This window comes from Lates calcarifer, linkage group LG1, assembly GCF_001640805.2.
Source record: "Lates calcarifer isolate ASB-BC8 linkage group LG1, TLL_Latcal_v3, whole genome shotgun sequence".
Lineage (NCBI taxonomy): Eukaryota > Metazoa > Chordata > Actinopteri > Centropomidae > Lates > Lates calcarifer.
The window spans coordinates 11,897,459-11,916,406 of record NC_066833.1 but is presented as its reverse complement, the minus strand read 5'-3'; the positions used below and the strand labels follow the sequence as shown (position 1 = coordinate 11,916,406).

General features: G+C 38.7%; 3 protein-coding genes across 3 annotated transcripts; 2 read left to right on the top strand and 1 right to left on the bottom strand.

Annotated features, from left to right (window-relative positions):
* Positions 1 to 1,564: 1,564 nt before the first annotated feature.
* LOC108886882 (UDP-glucuronosyltransferase) lies at positions 1,565 to 10,892 on the top strand. The gene is made up of 5 exons (XM_018681986.2): positions 1,565 to 2,544; positions 3,502 to 3,633; positions 4,154 to 4,241; positions 4,519 to 4,738; positions 10,436 to 10,892. The coding sequence occupies exons 1-5, from the start codon at positions 1,684 to 1,686 to the stop codon at positions 10,716 to 10,718; spliced, it is 1,584 nt and encodes a 527-aa protein (XP_018537502.1). The 5' UTR covers positions 1,565 to 1,683; the 3' UTR covers positions 10,719 to 10,892.
* Positions 10,893 to 12,585: 1,693 nt separating this feature from the next.
* On the top strand, positions 12,586 to 16,084 carry LOC108886885 (granzyme B-like). The gene is made up of 5 exons (XM_018681990.2): positions 12,586 to 14,216; positions 14,521 to 14,668; positions 15,032 to 15,179; positions 15,401 to 15,661; positions 15,834 to 16,084. The coding sequence occupies exons 1-5, from the start codon at positions 14,165 to 14,167 to the stop codon at positions 15,999 to 16,001; spliced, it is 777 nt and encodes a 258-aa protein (XP_018537506.1). The 5' UTR covers positions 12,586 to 14,164; the 3' UTR covers positions 16,002 to 16,084.
* Positions 16,085 to 16,124: 40 nt separating this feature from the next.
* Positions 16,125 to 18,830, bottom strand: LOC108886886 (rab-like protein 3). The gene is made up of 8 exons (XM_018681992.2): positions 18,720 to 18,830; positions 18,150 to 18,241; positions 17,789 to 17,918; positions 17,583 to 17,697; positions 17,284 to 17,434; positions 17,049 to 17,120; positions 16,770 to 16,808; positions 16,125 to 16,631 (listed from the first exon to the last, which is right to left on the bottom strand). Exons 1-8 carry the CDS (start codon positions 18,763 to 18,765, stop codon positions 16,575 to 16,577), a joined length of 702 nt encoding a protein of 233 aa, XP_018537508.1. The 5' UTR covers positions 18,766 to 18,830; the 3' UTR covers positions 16,125 to 16,574.
* Between the last annotated feature and the right edge of the window lie 118 nt (positions 18,831 to 18,948).

Sequence of the window (18,948 nt, the reverse complement as noted above, 5' to 3'; positions counted from 1 at the left end):
TGTATGTAAATGCAAGGCGAACAGTGGTTACATGAGTGGTGAAATGTCAGTTGGGATCACAGAGGGAATGGATATTTGCATTCACAAACCGTACAGTGACACAGACAAAGAAAGATTTGTTGCTTTAGCAGGGGACAAGAAGGGCTGGCAGACAAAATGACAGCTTGACGATGCCATCCACAGAAATGCTGAAAACATTTAATTTCATATTAGCCTTCAAATGTAATGTTCAGCGAGTGCAAGGACTGTTTGCATTGCAGCATTTTTTGTTGTTATTTTGGGATTTAGCAGTGCTTTACCAAGGTGATCTTTTCCCCCTCAACTTACCAAAAAAGTAAATTACATAAAATAAAAGTGAAATGTTTTCATTTCTCTCATGTGGTATGACATTTGTCAATAATGACATTTTTAATCTAGATATTTCATATCCACAGAACACAATGTCTGCTGATTTAATTGGAACTACTTTCTACTCAAGTAACAGTCCCTATGATAACCACCCCTTTCATACCAATGTTTGTTTGTTTTTACCACAGTAGGCAGTCATTCTCCTAAATTTGTAAAAACATGTGTGTTGCCCCAAGTGGATTCACACTGTGGAGAAATACAATAAAAAAACACAGGACAGCACATTCCAGGACAAGAGAATCTGACAGTGTTGTATGTGTCATTTCTCTACTAAGCTCATCTTACTTTAGTCCGGATAATCTCCTAATAACAATCTCCTTTTTTCTTTATACATCTAAATAAACTATTATTTTATTCAAATTCATGGCCAGTGCAACTACTATTTTAAAAAGGAGTTAACTAAGGTAAAGCAAGTTGTAACCCAGGGTGAAATTCCATGCATTACAACGTTGGTCTGATGTTATCATCTCCCTCCAAAGAGAGGGTGTTGGTTTCAGATTACTGCTTGCTTCGCACGCCACCGTTCTCTTTACAATGGTTGTAGGTAGACGTGTGTGTGTGACTAGAGAGACTGGGGGGTGGGAAGTTAAAAAAGGGAGCACGCAACAGCCCATTAGGCACGCATGTGTCTGTTTTTCAGAAGTGAGAGGGAAGGAGCAGCCAGGATAAACAGAGAGGACTTTGATCAAATCAGTAGGCAGTACAAGCTGCAAATATGCGCAGCCACCATGACTTGCAAGTCTTACCAACCCTGAAAAAGATAAACAGACAAACAGAAATTAATGCAAGTAAAAAAAAAAAAATAAATAAAAAAAAACTCATGCAGAAATTAGTATGATTACTAAATGTAATAAAGACAATATTTTTTCTGTTGGCTTCACAAAAGACACTTAGCTTTCTGTTTACATTTTTCATGGTTGGATAAACACACTGTATTTATACAATATGAAAGCTGTATTATGTCACTTATAAATGTGTAAATGAATACACTAAGACATGCAAGGAAAGACATGAAGTGAGAAACATATACCATGTCACACAAGAGAATCATTAACTGGAGACAAACTCAGCCAGACTTCACCACAAAATCCACTGGGAATCTCCACTCGCTCTGTCTTCCATGGTTATATAATGACCCGCCTACAAATTCAGCCTGAACTTCCTGTAGAATTTAAACACACACTCACTCACACATGCACACACATAAAGACACCTCTTAACAACAGACACCACTAGCTCTTACAAAAAGCCATCTTACAGGACAGAGAGGAGGCAATGAGCAACGGGATGTGGTTTCCTACACTGGGGCTGGTGGCCTGGCTGTGCTGCCTCAGTCTGGGGCCCGTTCAGGGAGGGAAAGTACTGGTAATGCCTGTGGATGGGAGCCACTGGCTTAGCATGAAGATACTGGTGAAGGAGCTCACTCGCAGGGGCCATGAGGTCTTGGTGCTGGTGCCTGAAACCAGCCTGTTGATTCACAGCTCAGAGAGCTTCAAGACTGAGATCTACCAAGTGCCATTCACCAAAGCTGAACTGGATGGAAAATTCAACGAGCTGAGGACTGGAGTGTTCCTCAAACCACCAGCTTTCACAGACATGCTCATCAATGTGCAGCGTTTGGTTAACTTCACTTCTCTTCAGGTGAAAGGTTGTGAGAGTATGCTGAACAATGAGCCTCTAATGAGTCAACTGAGGGGAGGGGGCTTCGATCTCATGCTTACAGACCCCTTCCTTCCCTGCGGCCCCATCCTGGCTCGTGTACTTTCCATCCCAGCTGTTTATTTCCTGCGTGGACTTCCATGTGAGCTGGATCTAAAGGCTAACCAGTGCCCTTCTCCTCCTTCTTATGTTCCTGTGTTCTTCTCTGGTAATACAGGCACCATGACCTTCCCAGAGAGAGTCAAAAACATGATCATGTCTTTTGTGGAGTCCTATATGTGCAAAATAATCTATGTCCACTTTGATGACCTGGTCAGCAGGTATTTTGGCGACAACATGACCTATAAGGACCTTGTTAGTCATGGTGCTATCTGGCTTCTCAGATACGACTTTACTTTTGAATGGGCCAGGCCTGTCATGCCAAATATGGTTTTTATTGGAGGTATCAACTGTGCAAAGAAAGCTCCTCTGCCAGTGGTGAGTATGTGCATGCATTAAAATGCATTAGAAGAAGAATGCAATAATCAAGTGTTGACTCAGGCTAAAGCAAACCCCTTAAACTTTGATGTCACAAGAACTGGCAAAAAAACAAAACACTAACTAATGTTGAATATGAAAGCCATTACTGAGTGCTGGATGAGTGCCAGTGTTGTTTCATGTCTGCCTGATGTGTAAATATGTAACGGTTTGCTAACATGTTGGCCAAAATGACTTAACAGGGTTATATATTATATGTCTTATTTAGCTTGTTATAGATTTCATCTGACCTCATGTGACAAAAAAATCGATTGATGCAGCTTAAATCTTAGTTTGATATCATTGTCCATGACTTAAAAGGCTGGAAATACTTTATTTGCTCAGGTGTTTCATATGCAATATGTTTTGAACTGGTCAGATACTTTTCTAGCCACAAAAGGTTTATGTGCTATTCATTTTGACTATTGAGATAAAAAATATTTCAACATACATTTTAAGATCAAAACACCAGTGCTAGAAAGATTGTTTTCAGTGTTAATCATGGTTTATCAAGCTTTGGTTCATAGCACTTTGAGAAAACAGGTTTGTCTGCTCTTCTAGAAGATGTGTGTGATCTGAGCCAAGGTATTAGCAGATTTCAAATCCTTACTGGTATAAGCACAATAGGATATAAGCACAAATTAGATTTTGCTTCTAAGATAACTTAATTGGGTGGATCTATGCTGAAATCATGTTGGTCAAATGAATTCCCTTGAGTATATTTGAAAATAAAGTGTGACAGCAGATCAGATGGAACAGACACATTGGCTGCATCTTAAAAAAAAAAAAAAAAAGCTGGTGCATATTGGTCTTTGTCCAGTACATCACCTTTTATTATCAACATAAATGCACACACTCTACAAACAATTTATACATTTCTTGAGGTAATTTTTGTGTCTTCTCCAACCCCCCCTGCAGGACTTGGAGGAGTTTGTGAATGGCTCAGGTGATGACGGATTTATTGTCTTTACAATGGGATCAATGGTGTCCAACATGCCTGAGGAGAAAGCTAAACAGTTCTTTGATGCCTTTCGGCAAATTCCTCAAAGGGTAACAATGATCTTAATAGATTAAATCACTTTGCTTAGATTCTACTTTTTACTTTTATCAGACTGTTATATATTTCCTTCAGATAAAACATTACTGAGGTTTCAAGAAACACATGCATGTCAAACATTTACAAATTAGCCAGAATCATTATGTACAGTATGCTAAAGCCCTTATCAGGCTGAACTGTAAGACGTTGTTCACTACCTTGCCTTATGAACATGCCACAACCTCCTTTCATAATAGTTTGCACATCAAATGTTTCAAATGAAGAGGTATTATTTATTTAGTCTCTATGTATAAAGTCCTGTGTATATTGCTCTTCTGTTAATATTTTTTATTACACTGTCATGTTTCTACTGTTCTCATGTGTATTTTTTACAGCATTATCTTGTTTTTATCTTGTCTTTTACTGGTATTTATGTCTTTTTCTATCTTTTCAATCATGTATGCTGCTGCAACAATGTAAATTTCCCCATTGTTGGACTAATAAAGGATTATCTTATCTTATCTTATGTTTCAGGTTGTGTGGCGATACACTGGAATCACACCTGGGGATGTACCTGAGAACGTCAAGCTTATGAAGTGGCTACCTCAGAACGATCTCTTAGGTGTGTTTAGTTTTATTTAGTATGAGGTGCTGCTATCGTTATACTACTTTATTATACTATTAAGACTAACAACAAACAAGTAAATGTGTTAATAATATAAATAACAGAGAATGACTTTTTTTTCCCAAATCTTACCCTACTGTTATTCAGTGCTAATATTTTATCCTTTTTAGACAACTTCAACACAACATTCAAAAGACATTCATCTGATTCAGTATTATGACTATGGCATCTTGAGGACCTTGAACTTAAATATAACTTTTCCTCTGCTCCCCAGCCCATCCCAAGGCTAAAGTGTTCATCACTCACGGCGGTACCCACGGTATCTACGAGGGTATCTGTAATGCTGTACCCATGTTGATGTTTCCACTGTTTGGGGACCAGGGAGACAATGTACATCGCATGGTGGTCCGCGGTGTCGCAGAGAAACTCAGTATTTACGATGTGACAACAGAGAAGCTATTGGTTGCATTAAATAAACTCACCTATGATAAAAGGTAAGACAACTATATGTTAATTAAAGATAGAAGACATGCAGTTGTATATGGATATCATAACATTCACCATTACAGAAGAAGATACTGTTATAAATAAAAAACAAACACCTATACAGGTGTTTTCATGCTGCATGAGACTTTCTGTGTCTTAAAAAACATTGCTCCATAGCGTCACTAGTGGTCACAGTCTCCACAAGGTACCTTTAAGAGGTCAGCCTACAACTTCATCATTCTCATCAGTTCACAGTTCACAGAGTTTGGTGACCTCTTGTAATTTCCAGAGCCTTTCCATCCAGCATCAACCTTAACAGAAGTCAGCATGAATAAATGAAAGACCTGTGTGGGTGTGCAGGGCTCAAAAAAATCCTATGCTTCCATTATTCAAAAACTAAAACTAATATACTAATTATACTCAAATTATATGTTTCTATTAATATGCCATACTTTTTTCTACAACTGTTCTGTACTGTATTTAATTAGGGATTCTACATGGCAGACAAATGAAAATGTTTTTAAAATGACTGTCTGTAATTAATGCACCTCCACTCTGTAAAAGATCATTTCATGGTGTTAGTATGCAGACACCTTCTTCCTTTTAAAATATATTTTGTATTTTGACATTTTCTACAGTTTGTAGCTTCCCTTGTCAAAAGTCATTAGTGCGGAAAAGGTGGTAAATAGTAGTGGTGAGTTAAGAGGGCAAGTTATCGCTTTGTGTGCTGACGTACTGCACGTGTGCTGACGTACTGCGGTAAGTGTATTCCGTCATTTCCGGTTACCGGTGTTTGGAGATCATCGTTTGGTGTATACCTGTCTCAGACTAGATACTTTCTTTTTACCGACATTACTTCTGTGACTCTATCACCAATTTAATCTGCACTTTCACAGTAACAGTAGTTGCTAAATCACCAACTTTCTCCACTTTCTGTGTGGTACTTTATCGATTCACGCTATCTTCTGCTACTGATTTAGCTGAACTCTCAGCCATGGCCTCTCGCTCTCCCTCTCCTGCCTTCTCTTGCTCTGCGTGTCAGATGTTCAGTTACTCCTCTGCCTCGCTTAATGATAATGGTATGTGTAATAAATGTAGTCTGTTTTCTGTACTCGCGGCGAGGCTTAGTGAATTAGAGTCCCGGCTCCGCACCATGGAATCTAATTCAGCAGTGCTTAACAGCCCCCTGTAGCCGGTGCGGAGCAGCCTAGCATAGCTCCTGTTAGCATTCCCCCGGCAGTTCCCGAGCAGCCGGGAAAGCAGGCTAGCTGGGTGACTGTTCGTAAGGACAGGCGTAGTCGTAAGCAGAAGCCCACTGCCGACCACCACCCAGTTCACGTTTCAAACAGATACTCCCCGCTCAGCGACACACCCGCTGAGGAGCCAACTCTGGTGATTGGCGACTGCATTTTGCGGAACGTGAAGATAGCGACTCCAGCGATCATAGTTAAATGTATTCCCGGGGCCAGAGCGGGCGACATTGAATCTTATTTAAAGCTGCTGGCTAAGGATAAGCGTAGATACAATAAAATTGTTATTCACGTCGGCACTAATGACACCCGACTACGCCAGTCGGAGGTCACTAAAGTTAATATTGACTCGGTGTGTACATTTGCAAAGACCATGTCGGACACCGTAGTTTTCTCTGGTCCCCTGCCCAATCTGACCAGTGATGACATGTATAGCCGCATGTCTTCACTCAACCGCTGGCTGTCGAGGTGGTGTCCAGAAAACGATGTGGGCTTTGTAGATCATTGGAAGAGTTTCTGGGGGAGACCTGGTCTGGTTAGGAGAGACGGCATTCATCCCACTTTTGATGGAGCATCTCTCATATCTAGAAATCTGACAGAGTTTATTAGGAAGCCAAAGCCCTGACAATCCAGAGTTCAGGCCAGGAGACAGAGCTGCAGTCTTACACGCTTCTCTGTGCCTCCTTTAGAGCAGTCACCCCTCCATTACCCCATAGAGACTGTGTCTGCCCCCCGACCATTTAAATTAAATAAATCGAAGATCAACAAAAGAGGAGTTAGTCACAATAATCTAATAAAAATGAGCACATCCGCCTCAAATGTACAGCAAAATAAAATAATTAAATGCGGATTACTCAATATCAGATCTCTCATCCAAAGCTGTACTAGTAAATGATTTGATATCAGATCACCATCTTGATCTATTCTGTCTGACTGAAACCTGGCTGTGTCAGGATGAGTATGTTAGCCTGAATGAATCAACCCCCCCCCAGTCATATTAATACTCACATTCCCCGAGACACTGGCCGTGGAGGTGGAGTCGCAGCCATTTTCAACTCCACTTTATTAATTAACCCTAAACCTAAACTCAATTATAATTCATTTGAAAGTCTTGTTCTAGTCTGTCCCATCCAAGGTGTAAAACATTAAAGCCAGTTCTATTTGTTGTAGTGTACCGTCCTCCTGGTCCATACTCTGATTTCTTGTCTGAATTTTCAGAGTTCCTGTCGAGTTTGGTACTTAAAACAGATAAAGTTATTATTGTAGGCGACTTCAATATTCATGTTGATGTCAACAATGACAGCCTTAGCTCTGCTTTTTCCTCTTTACTAGACTGTATTGGCTTCTCTCAGTGTGTAAATAAACCCACTCACTATTTCAGTCACACTCTCGACCTTGTTTTAGCTTATGGTATTGATATTGAACATGTAACAGTCTTCCCACAGAATCCCGTTCTATCAGACCACTCCTTAATCACTTTCGAGTTCATATTGCTGGATTATGTATTATCAGCAAAAAACATCCTGACTAGAAATATTTCCGATAATGCAGTAGTTAAATTCAAGGAAATGATTCCCACTAACTTAGGTCCAGTGCCTCATCTTAATTTTGCAGAAGCTACTCCCTCCCAGCTTGATCATCTTGTAGACAGTGTTGCAGATTCATTATGTACCACTTTAGATTCCATCGCCCCCCTAAAAATGAAAACAATAAAGAGAAAGAGGCAAGCTCCATGGTTCAACTCCCAAACCCGTACACTGAAACAAACAGCACGTAGGCTTGAAAGAGTGTGGCGTTCCACCAAACTGGAAGAATCCCACTTAGCTTGGCAGGATAGTGTCAAAAGATATAAAAAGGCCCTCTGTAATGCAAGAAGTGCCATCATTAATAGAGGATAATAGGAACAACCCCAGGTTTCTCTTCAGCACTGTAGCCAGGCTGACAGAGAGTCACAGCTCTATAGATCCACGCATCCCTATAACCCTCAGTAGCAATGATTTTATGAACTTCTTTAATGATAAAATCTCTACCATTAGAGATAAAATTAATCACATCCTGCCTTCAACCAGTACAGATTTATGTCATAACACAGGATCCATAGAGTCAGCTGCAAAACCTAACCTTGACTTCTTTTCTCCCATCGACCTAGCCCAGCTCACATCAATTATCTCAGCATCTAAACCTTCAACCTGTCTCTTAGACCCCATCCCAACTAGGCTGCTTAAGGATGCTCTGCCCTGAATTTGCAGTCCTGTATTAGATATGTTAAATCTGTCCTTGTTAACAGGTTATGTTCCGTAGTTGTATAAAACAGCTGTAATCAAACCTCTTCTAAAAAAGCCCACTCTAGATCCAGATGTATTAACCAATTACAGACCAATATCTAACCTCCCCTTTCTTTCTAAGATCCTGGAGAAAGCAGTTGCAAAACAGTTGTGCGACTTTCTACAGGATAATAGTTTATTTGAGGTTTTTCAGTCAGGATTTAGGCTGTATCACAGCACAGAGACAGCACTTGTAAAAGTTACGAACGACCTCCTGATAGCATCAGACAACGGACTTGTTTCTGTACTGTCTTGTTAGATCTCAGTGCTGCTTTTGATACGATTGACCATCACATCCTTTTACAGAGACTGGAGCACTTTATTGGCATTAAAGGAATGGCACTAAACTGGCTTAAGTCCTATCTATCTGATAGGCTTCAGTTTGTACATGTTAACAACTAGTCCTCCATACACACAAAAGTTAGACATGGAGTTCCACAAGGGTCAGTGCTTGGACCAATCCTCTTCACTCTGTATATGCTTCCCTTGGGCAATATTATCAGAAAACACTCCATAAATTTCCATTGTTATGCAGATGATACACAGCTTTATCTGTCAATGGAACCTGATGAAACCAATCATCTAGCCAAACTCCAAGCTTGTCTTAGGGACATTAAAATCTGGATGACAAGCAACTTCTTACTACTAAACTCAGATAAAACTGAAATCATTATAATTGGTGTTGAACACATCAGAAACAAACTTTCTAATGATGTAGCTCCACTAGACGGCATTGCCCTGGCTCCCAGCTCCACTGTAAAGAATCTGGGAGTCATCTTTGATCAGGATATGTCCTTTAACTCACACATCAAACAAACTTCTAGGACTGCCTTTTTTCATCTGCGTAACATCTCCAAAATTAGACATTTTCTGTCCCAAAAAGATGCAGAAAAACTAGCACTCCATGCATTTGTTACTTCTAGGCTGGACTACTGTAATTCATTATTATCAGGCTGCCCCAACAAGTCTCTAAAGACTCTGCAGCTGATTCAAAATGCTGCAGCACGATTACTGACAGGAACTAGGAAAAGAGACCATATTTCTCCTGTGTTAGCCTCTCTACATTGGCTCCCAGTCAAATCCAGAGTAGAATTCAAAATCCTCCTCCTCACATACAAGCCCTTAATGGTCAGGCTCCATCTTACCTTAAAGATCTCATAGTCCCCTACAATCCCACCAGGACTCTGCGCTCCCAGAATGCTGGTTTACTGGTGGTTCCCAGAGTTTCCAAGAGTAGAATGGGAGGCAGAGCCTTCAGTTATCAGGTTCCTCTACTGTGGAACCTTCTCCCAGTTTCGGTCCGGGAGGCAGACACCCTCTGTACCTTTAAGAGTAGGCTTAAAACTTTCCTCTTTGATAAAGCTTATAGTTAGGGTTGGCTCAGGCTTGAACCATCCCTTAGTTATGCTGCTATAGGCCTAGACTGCCGGGAGATCTCCCATGATGCACTGAGCTTCTCTTTCTCTCTCTCTCTCTCTCTCTCTCTCTCTCTACAACTCCAACTCCACTCAACACCTGCTGCTAGAATTAGAAATTACTTACACTGCTATTAGTTGTATTGCTATGTTAGCAGTTAATACTTTAATTATCGTTACTATCATTACTACTGCTGTATTACTGGCCTCATCTTACATCTTACATCTGATATGGAACCCGTGTTATGCTATGTTCTTCTTTTGCTATTCTCTACCCATCCCCCCCACCCCCGCCCCCCGTCCCCTCTCCTTCTTAACCCAACCGGTCGAGGCAGATGGCCACCCACCCTGAGTCCGGTTCTGCTCGAGGTTTCTGCCTCTTAAAAGGAAGTTTTTCCTTGCCACTGTCACCTAGTGCTTGCTCATGGTGGGATTTGTTGGGTCTCTCTCTGTAAATACCTATTTTAAAGAGTACGGTCTAGACCTGCTCTGTATGAAAAGTGCCTTGAGATGACTGTTGTTGTGATATGGCGCTATATAAATAAAATTGAATTGAATTGAATTGAATTTGTTTATGAAGTAGTTTATCACTTCTTCAGACAGACATAAATCTTTTACATCTTATTTTACTAACATCGCTACTCGATATAGCATAAACAGTACAAAGGGTGTCACAGTAAATAGTTCTAATGTACTGTATTCTTACTCCTCCCCAGTTACAAGGAGAAGATGGTGGAGCTGTCTCAGATACACCTGGACCGTCCTGTTCAGCCTTTGGATCTGGCTGTTTTCTGGACCGAGTTCATCATGAGACACAAAGGAGCAACACACCTGAGAGTAGCTGCACATGAGTTGAACTGGATTCAATATCACAGCCTAGATGTCATCTGCTTTTTTGTCATCATTCTCCTAACTGTTCTGTGGGTGACACTGAGATGCTGCTTGTTCTGTATCCGCAAGTGTAGCAGAAAGGGAACTGCAAAGAGAAAATCAGAATAGCATTTTTAGGGTAACATTCATTAGGTTTAGTGAAGTGAATAATGAAGGTTAAAACACTGTAGTGAGATTTCACATTGATGCACTGAATATGTTTGTAATGTGTGTATATGTGCATTTGTAAAATCTCAGTCAAATTGCCATTACTATATTGTCTCAAATACATGTGTAACATGATGCTGCCAATGATTGGCTGAGGTCATCATTTGAAAGGCAGACTTCCAAGCGAATCATTTATTTTTTTAACCACTTGGTCGCAGACTTGAAATATTTTTATACACTTAAGCTGCTTCAGTTGTTGCCTCACTAGTAAAAGGACAACTAACACCATATCTTTTTTTTTTTTAACAAATATCTGAACATTGAACAGTATCCACCAACTTAATTCTTACCTTGTTTTGTGCAATTAGCCAGCTAGTTAGCAAGCTAGCAAGACATAGAATGCTAATCTGCTGGGAATAGTCCATATAGCACTGTTAAAACTACACTAACTAAAAAATAAATATTGGAGGCACAATTAGCCTACATGTATTTGACAGAGTAACCCACCATCTTCTTCAGTCTCCTCTCACCCTCATTTTATTTTCTTCAGATTGTTTTTTACATAGGCTACAGGCACATATATATGATTTGTGTAGTGTAGTGTGCATGTTTATATAGATGTATTTGAGTATATAAAGGAATGTACTGGCAACCCATTGTCCTTTATATCAACATCTTGTGGGATTATTCCGTGAGGCAAATGTAGTAGTTGGAAGCTGCTACTCACAATGAGTATGTCAGTTTTCTGGAATGTACCAAAGGGCACTCAGAGTCTGTTATTAGGGAAACAGTGGGCTGTTCACTGTTATTTACAAAGTGCAAAACTTTGAACTTGTGACCTTTCAGTCACACTTTTGAGAGCCTCAGGCTGTTGTGTGTTGGCTGCCAACCAAAGCTGTGTAGATACAATCAGTTATCTTGCCCTTGAAGAATGTCTGTTGAAGACACTCTTCACTTTTTTCCCACTCTGACTGCAGCTCCTTGACTATATTGGAAATTATGCCATAATGAAACTGTATGTTCAGTTCTATGCTTAGTTCAGCCTATGCTTCATTAGTAATGTGGCACAGTGCAACACTGCTAAGAAGCTCTCCGGTTATAGCTGCTGCCTGCTGTCTCTGGTCAGTGAGTAAGGAAGAAATTATGTCATTCATTCATTCATTTGGATGTGTAATTTTTGGTGAATCTCCTTTTACTGGAAAAGCTGAAAAATGATCATACTGTGTGATGCCTTATCCTATATGTTACTGAATATTTGTATGACCAAAGTTTGCCCCTGAACTGTACAGACAAATCTACAGTTATGAAGTCTAAAAATTATTTATAGTGTTATTTTCTTTTTATTCATTGATATATTTAAACACTGGAAGGTCCCAGCTTGGAGCCTGTGATTTCCCCAACTTGTTCCTCTTCTTGACAACTGCAAATTGCAATTAGACAAAATGAATGAGCAGAGTCAATGAGTAGAGTCTGTCATTAGGGTAGTTCATGGATGAAACAGTGGCAGACCTTAAACCTACACAAACTGCATGCCAGACATTGTTACTTTCAGTATTAGCATTGCAGTAAAAAAAAAAAAGAAAAAAGAAAAAAAAAAGTTATGTTTAAATTAAAGTGGGGTGTAGTAGTGTCAGTTTGAATATTACTAACAAATAAAATTCATCCCCGCTAGTACTCGTATTTGTTAGACTGTGGTATGTACATGCTATAGTAGCTGCAGCTTTTGCTGTGTTGGTTAGCCTCTCTGCCTGCCTTGCAGAGGTTGGGGTTAGGCTGGTGGAAACCTCATAGTTCTATTGTATCATGCATGTCTTCCTGTTCTTAAGAAGGCTGTTCATGTGTAAACTTCTACGAAGAATTTACATTGTAAAATCTGCACAGGTTGCCACTGAAAAGATTGTAGTAATCATAAAATTGCAGTACAGTAGCCAGGTTTCTCACCTGTTTCAGTATATAGTTACATATCCTAATTTTGTTCTTTTCAGAATTTCACTGAGCTACATTTAAAAACTCATTTACTCAAGATAAAAGAACCAGATGAATACAACCTCCTACTGGCCCTATCTAGGTAGCCATCTCCTCCAGATGGTTATCTCCTGGTTTATTGAGACCAGAACTTGGTGTACCAAGACTTCTCAGATTCCATGTATTGTGAATGTCATCTCCATCTAGGTATTGTGTACTGTATTGTTCCGTTTGACTGCATGTAAGGGCCAAATAACCCCTCCTGAGGGTGTTACTTGCAGTCAGTTGCAAGCCTGAAAGGTCAGTTGCACACCACTATGGAAACTCTTAATAACACTTTCTAAGTGCTGACTACTATTCATAAGTTTTTGTTTTTAATACCAGTTTAATCCACTAAGTTCTTCTTCATCAGACTCAATGGTAAGCAAAATCAATGGCAAACATCTTCATCTTCACAGTAAAAGGCAAATGCACTGAATTTTTGAGCTGTCATCATGCTACTGTACCTGGTGACAGAGATCTCTACACAGACTGCTGGGGGTTATAATAGGTGCTACAGCCATCCTCATAAATACTGACAAACTAAAACCAGATGAGCATATGAGGCAAATATCAGCTTCTTTCTGAAGTATATCATATGCACACTAAAATGCTTCCATCTAGTGGACAGTAGAAAGAATAGAATATACTATATGAGGCATTTCTACTATTCTTTGTTCTTTTGTCTCATAACTCTCAAGCCATGATAGTTTATTGAAAAGACACCAGTGTGAAGTGTGTGGCCTAGCCTCTTTGAGTAAATGCTTATTTATTGGTTGTTGGAGATTACAAAAGAAAAGAAAAAAACAAAAAAAAACCCAAAAACGTTATAAGCCAAGATATTACACCAAGGTCCAGAAATCCAAAAAGACTCAGAGAACTTAGACCTGCGAAAACCTCCAGCAGACAAGTCCTTAGTTTATCAGGGTTGCTACAGTGCTACAGTAGAGTAAAATGCTAACATGTGAGTCTGTCTTTCGAAAAACAAGAAACTTAATTTTGGCCAGGAAAAAAAACAGGGGATTGAAATGATATCATATGTGTGTGCAGTTCAGTGTGTGAGGTGTGAGTACTGGTGTAGGTTTGGGTTTTCGAGTGCACAACTAGTTTTCATCTAAACTTTACTTTGTCCTCCAATTATACTGTAAGCTATAGTGCAAGTTAACTATACTGCTGATCTAACATTTATATATGAGTGCCAACTCAAATGACACTTTGACACTTTTGCCTGGTTTTGTGAGGGGGTCTCACTCACATTGCAGTAAACAACACCTCTGTGCACAAATTATGTTGACACCTGCCCACAAAGTTTCCGTTGTGGGAGCTGGAAGTTTGACTACAAAAGGTAGTGGGGGGGTTGGTCCTCACCCATTCTGTTAAGCTTTTACTTTTGTAGAACCACCATGATGCAAACATTCTGCATTATATTTGTCTTTCAGCTATTCTCTCTAACTGGTAAGATTATTCTTTTCCTTTCAAAATTATTTCTTGAAGAAATGACTGTGTGTGTGTGTGTGTGTGTGTGTGTATATATATATATAATATATATATATATATATATATATATATATATATATATATATATATATATATATATATAGTATTTTAAGGGTCATAGCTGATTTCTAACAAGCCTTTTACTGGCAACAGATTAGACTGCTTTCTTTGCATTTTTTATTCTGTGATACTGAAAATAAATTGGTGGCTGAGGGTTTTGTGCTTTGTAATCTGCGCATTAATTTACCTTCTCTCCTACAAGGGGCTGCTGAGAGTGGCATAGTGGGTGGCAAGGTTTCAAAGCCTCATTCCAGACGCTACATGGCATCACTCCAGTTTCATGGACAACACTCATGTGGTGGGATACTTATTCGGGAGGACTTTGTTTTAACTGCAGCACACTGCCAAAAGTAAGTTTATCTTGCATCCATGCAAAATTATAGGTACTAAATATTAACAACTGTTGTTTTATTTCCATGACTAATTATTTGTCATTTACAAAGGATTTGATGATGATTACTTCCAATAGCTTTTCTTTATTTGAAAAGGATAAATGTTGTATCAGTGATCAATCAAGATATTACATACATGTGTTATAACCTAAGATTAAGAACAAGACAGAATGGTACTTCCTATCAGTGGTCCTCAACAACTTTTTATTTGTATTTCAGTGACAGAGTCATTAAATCAGACTTTATCATTGGTGTCTTTAGTTTCCTTCAAAGTGCCAAGTGTTAAGTATAACCAAGTATTTTTATTTTATTTCTTTCCAGTTTTGACAGACTTAAGGAAATGATGGTGGTATTGGGGGCACATAATATAAGCAAGAGTGAACCAAGTCAGCAACAGATCCAAGTGGCTAAATACCATCCACATCCAAAATACACTGGAAAACATGATTATGACATTATGCTACTTAAGGTAAAGTAAAATTGTGTTAAAGTAGTCTTTAAAATAGTGTTTTGTACATTGTAGTCGATGCTATCATTTCAGTTTCATTTCTTCACCATGTCTTATGTAGAGTCAAACATGCACTATGTGGTTTTACATATTTAGGACAGATAGGCAAGCAGTTTCATACAACATACAATAACTAATGAAGTAAGCAGTGATTTCCAGTTCTACTCTGTTCTCTTTCACAGTTACAAAAAAAAGCCAAACTGAACAACTATGTGACGACCATTGGATTACCTAAGAAAGATGAGAAAATCCCTGCCAATGCTAACTGTCTTGTTGCTGGCTGGGGCCGAACTGGAGCCCACAAGCCTGCCTCAAATGTACTGAAGGAAACCACAGAGAAGATGCAATTCAGCTTTGAGTGCAAAAATATATGGCAAGACTACTTCATTCCTGATCACATGTTATGCACCAAGTTTGACAAAAAGAGGGGAGGAGTTTGCCAGGTAATTATACAATATTTGAAACACACTAGAAAATAAGCAAACAAGCATTAAATACAACAATAATGCTACTAACAATAGAAAATTTCCCAAACTCTTTTCTTTTATTAATGAAAAACAAATGTCATTTTTCCTCTGAATACTCAATCATGTCTTTCTGTCCCCTTTTTCCTAGGGTGATTCTGGCGGACCACTTATCTGCAACAAAAAGCCTCAGGGTATAACAGCTTTTACTTTAATGGCTGATTGTAACAATCCGAAGTATCCCCATGTCTTCACTAAAATAAATTTCTTTCTTCCCTGGATTAAAAAAATCATGCAGGGATATGGGAATGTTGCATGAGCCACTATTCAGAGGCCGAGAATATTGCCCTTTCTTCCATTGTTAATTAAATTGCGTGGCTTAATAAAGCACAGTTAATTGATGGTCTTAGTTTGAGAAAAAGGAAATTATAAAGTTGATGTATATGAATGCTTTGAGAAAAATGTGAAAAAAGCACAGTCGCTTGTATTTTCAAAAATCTGGCATTAAATCAACTGAAATTGGTTTTAACAAAAACTCTCATTGTACATTTATAGAATGTGCCTATCTCCTATCACATCATCTTGCTGGAACATTTCTCTACATTTCTGATTTAAGCTTCATTTCCTGTGCCAGTTTTGTCACCTATGCACACATTTATCTTTACTTATAAAGCTCATTTTAAAATTCTTTTGTGGTATGGGTTAGAGTAATGCTATAATACCTGATGAAGATGAGTTTCAACTGAATAGCACAAAGAAGAAATGGCAGTTTAACAATGGTGGGCAAAAGAAGGACAGATAGAGAAAGTATTTCAGTGAGTGTGACAGTTGTGGTCTAAAGCCCACACATTATGGTCAAACCCTAGACCACTGCTGCAGTATTCATGCCTCATTAGTCATAGTGCAAACTTTTGAAGTTGAACCGTTTTCTGTCTGTGAAACCCGTCATCTGCAAAGAAAGCGAAAGAAATGTGGTGTTAAAATTACACTTTAATCCTCATCAGTCACTTCAATTTACCAAAAATAATTATGACATTGTGATTTGTTTATCTTATTTTTATAACAAGCCTGGAAATTTGAAACTTACCTGACTTGGATCTCTTGTAAAATATCTCTTCTCTATTACCTGTTAAGAGAGAGATTACATTTTTTTGCATTACTCTTGATGCAAAACTTACAAGGAACTTTGAATTTTTACAGATTTTTGAAGATCCCCACTTGATTGTCAAATCAATTTTTGATATAGAGAAGATGTACAGTTCAAATAATGATATTCTCCTTTCATATTGTATGAAAAGACAAGAAAAGACAGAAATATAAATTAACTGCATGCTGCATTACAGAACTCTTCCTGTAGATTTCTCACCTTATCAAAGAACCTGCTAAGCTTCACTGCATTTGATGTGCCTGCAGCAAGGTATCGTGGGTTTGTGCAGTCCTGGGAAAACAAAATAGCACGTTAGCCACGAACTTCAAAGCAAGTGAGTCTTTTCCTTCTCAGATTAAATCTTACAGCTTTGATGAGTAGAATATGATGATAACTCCCTTCAAATTGTTCTGATGGGAAAACTTTTCAAAGCCTGTTAAAAAAGTTAACTTACGAGATTAATCTCTTCTGCATTGAAATCTTCAGACAAGAAGGCTGTTCGGGTGAGAACTTCATTGCGTTTGTTCTCTGGGATCTGGTCAAACTTAGTGCCAATTAGCAGCAAAGGCACTGGGTTCTCAGCAAACTGCTCTCTATCATAGTCACTGCAGGGAGAAAAAAACCTGACTGAACTCCCAAGTTCACCAACATTTTGAGTCACTTATCTGTATCTTTATTTTTGACAACTGCATTAGTGTGGTGTAAATTCTCCACCCTTTGAAAACAAAGAATATCAAAAACACATCTACTTACCCATTTGAGACGATGACTCCTGTTGGAGATGAATCTTTGTTCAGAGCTTCTAGTGACCAGCGGTAGAGATTCTGAGAGGATTTCTTATTTGTCAAATCATGTACCAATATAATTCCTGAAATAATCCAGAAAACAACAAAACATACCTGAATAATAGACCTTATGTTTTCCAATTTGTTTAAATGATCATATGAAATCAACTTTACCATTGACTGAATTGTAGAAGACCGCTCTTGTGCTTTTGACGCTGCTGGCACTGCCTACAGATCCTCCAACATCCCAGAGTTCAATGTAGTAGGTTTTCTCCTCTGGGGTTCCCTCTTTATAGTCTTGAACCTGTAGTTGAATGATAATTTCAACACTTAATTATTTTAATCTTGTAAAGTGCCTGTAACATGTAAGTGCTGCAGTCATTTTCATCTAACGTGAATGTGCTGAGTCCTATATTAGCTGACATTAACCATATATTGTCATGTCACTGCAATAACTGTCTGATATTACTTTGTAGAGCAAGTATGGATCCAACATTTTCAAATGTTATAAATTTGGTTATCTCAGCTCACTCACCCGCACATCCACCGAGCAACCAACAGTCCATGATGGATTTCCTAAAACCTGATTCTGACACAGAAGGTGGACTAAAGAAGATTTGCCCACCCCTGCAAAGAAAACAAGAAGTAGGGATTAATGATTGACAATTTTGATGGGAAATGACTCCTTGGCACAAAGACACACATTCATTAACTGATGTGATGCTATATTACCACTGCCACTACCAACTGTACAACAATGAAGACGAGGTTCCCTTTATAAGATAACAAGCCTCCATCCTCCATCGGAAAAACATGTCAAAGTAACATATTATTCGTCTCCCTTAAAGCACAAACCTTGTAGAACATCAGTAAATATTTTTCATGATCTGTTCAGTGTAATTACCAGCCGACATGACAATAGTATTGCATAAGGTATTCAGGTTTACTGAGTCACTAAAAGACTATTGACAAGAGTTGTGGTTTCTTAATTAAATATTAAAGGGGTTGCGAACAGCGGGAACTTCATCCAAACCAAACAAATGTTTCACTATATATAACAAACGTATTTATACAGTCTGACCTGCGAAAATGTCACTTTACTTACCGGAATCGCCTAAAACTAACACTTTTACTCTGTCAAGAGAAGCCATTTTTTGGTGACAGCTGCGTCCCGGAAGAAAACAGTGGAAACCCCGCCTTTAATGTCTAATCCGATTGGTTCTAAAAAATGACTCAGTTTTACAAAAACCATAACTATTGGTTGAAATGTATATCAATCAATATTGTTTAGTCTCGGTTGGCTATTGAGTGCAAATTTTACGGCTTGGCCAATT

Coding starts and splice junctions, on each gene's coding strand:
- LOC108886882 (XM_018681986.2), top strand. CDS start 1,684: ATGAGCAACGGGATGTGGTTTCCTACACTGGGGCTGGTGGCCTGGCTG. Junction 2,545..3,501: donor AGAAAGCTCCTCTGCCAGTG/GTGAGTATGTGC, acceptor CCCCCCCTGCAG/GACTTGGAGGAGTTTGTGAA. Junction 4,739..10,435: donor AAACTCACCTATGATAAAAG/GTAAGACAACTA, acceptor ACTCCTCCCCAG/TTACAAGGAGAAGATGGTGG.
- LOC108886885 (XM_018681990.2), top strand. CDS start 14,165: ATGATGCAAACATTCTGCATTATATTTGTCTTTCAGCTATTCTCTCTA. Junction 14,217..14,520: donor TCAGCTATTCTCTCTAACTG/GTAAGATTATTC, acceptor CTCTCCTACAAG/GGGCTGCTGAGAGTGGCATA. Junction 15,662..15,833: donor AGAGGGGAGGAGTTTGCCAG/GTAATTATACAA, acceptor CCTTTTTCCTAG/GGTGATTCTGGCGGACCACT.
- LOC108886886 (XM_018681992.2), bottom strand. CDS start 18,765: ATGGCTTCTCTTGACAGAGTAAAAGTGTTAGTTTTAGGCGATTCCG. Junction 18,242..18,719: donor GTTAGTTTTAGGCGATTCCG/GTAAGTAAAGTG, acceptor TTTTCTTTGCAG/GGGTGGGCAAATCTTCTTTA. Junction 17,698..17,788: donor CTTCTACAATTCAGTCAATG/GTAAAGTTGATT, acceptor GGATTATTTCAG/GAATTATATTGGTACATGAT.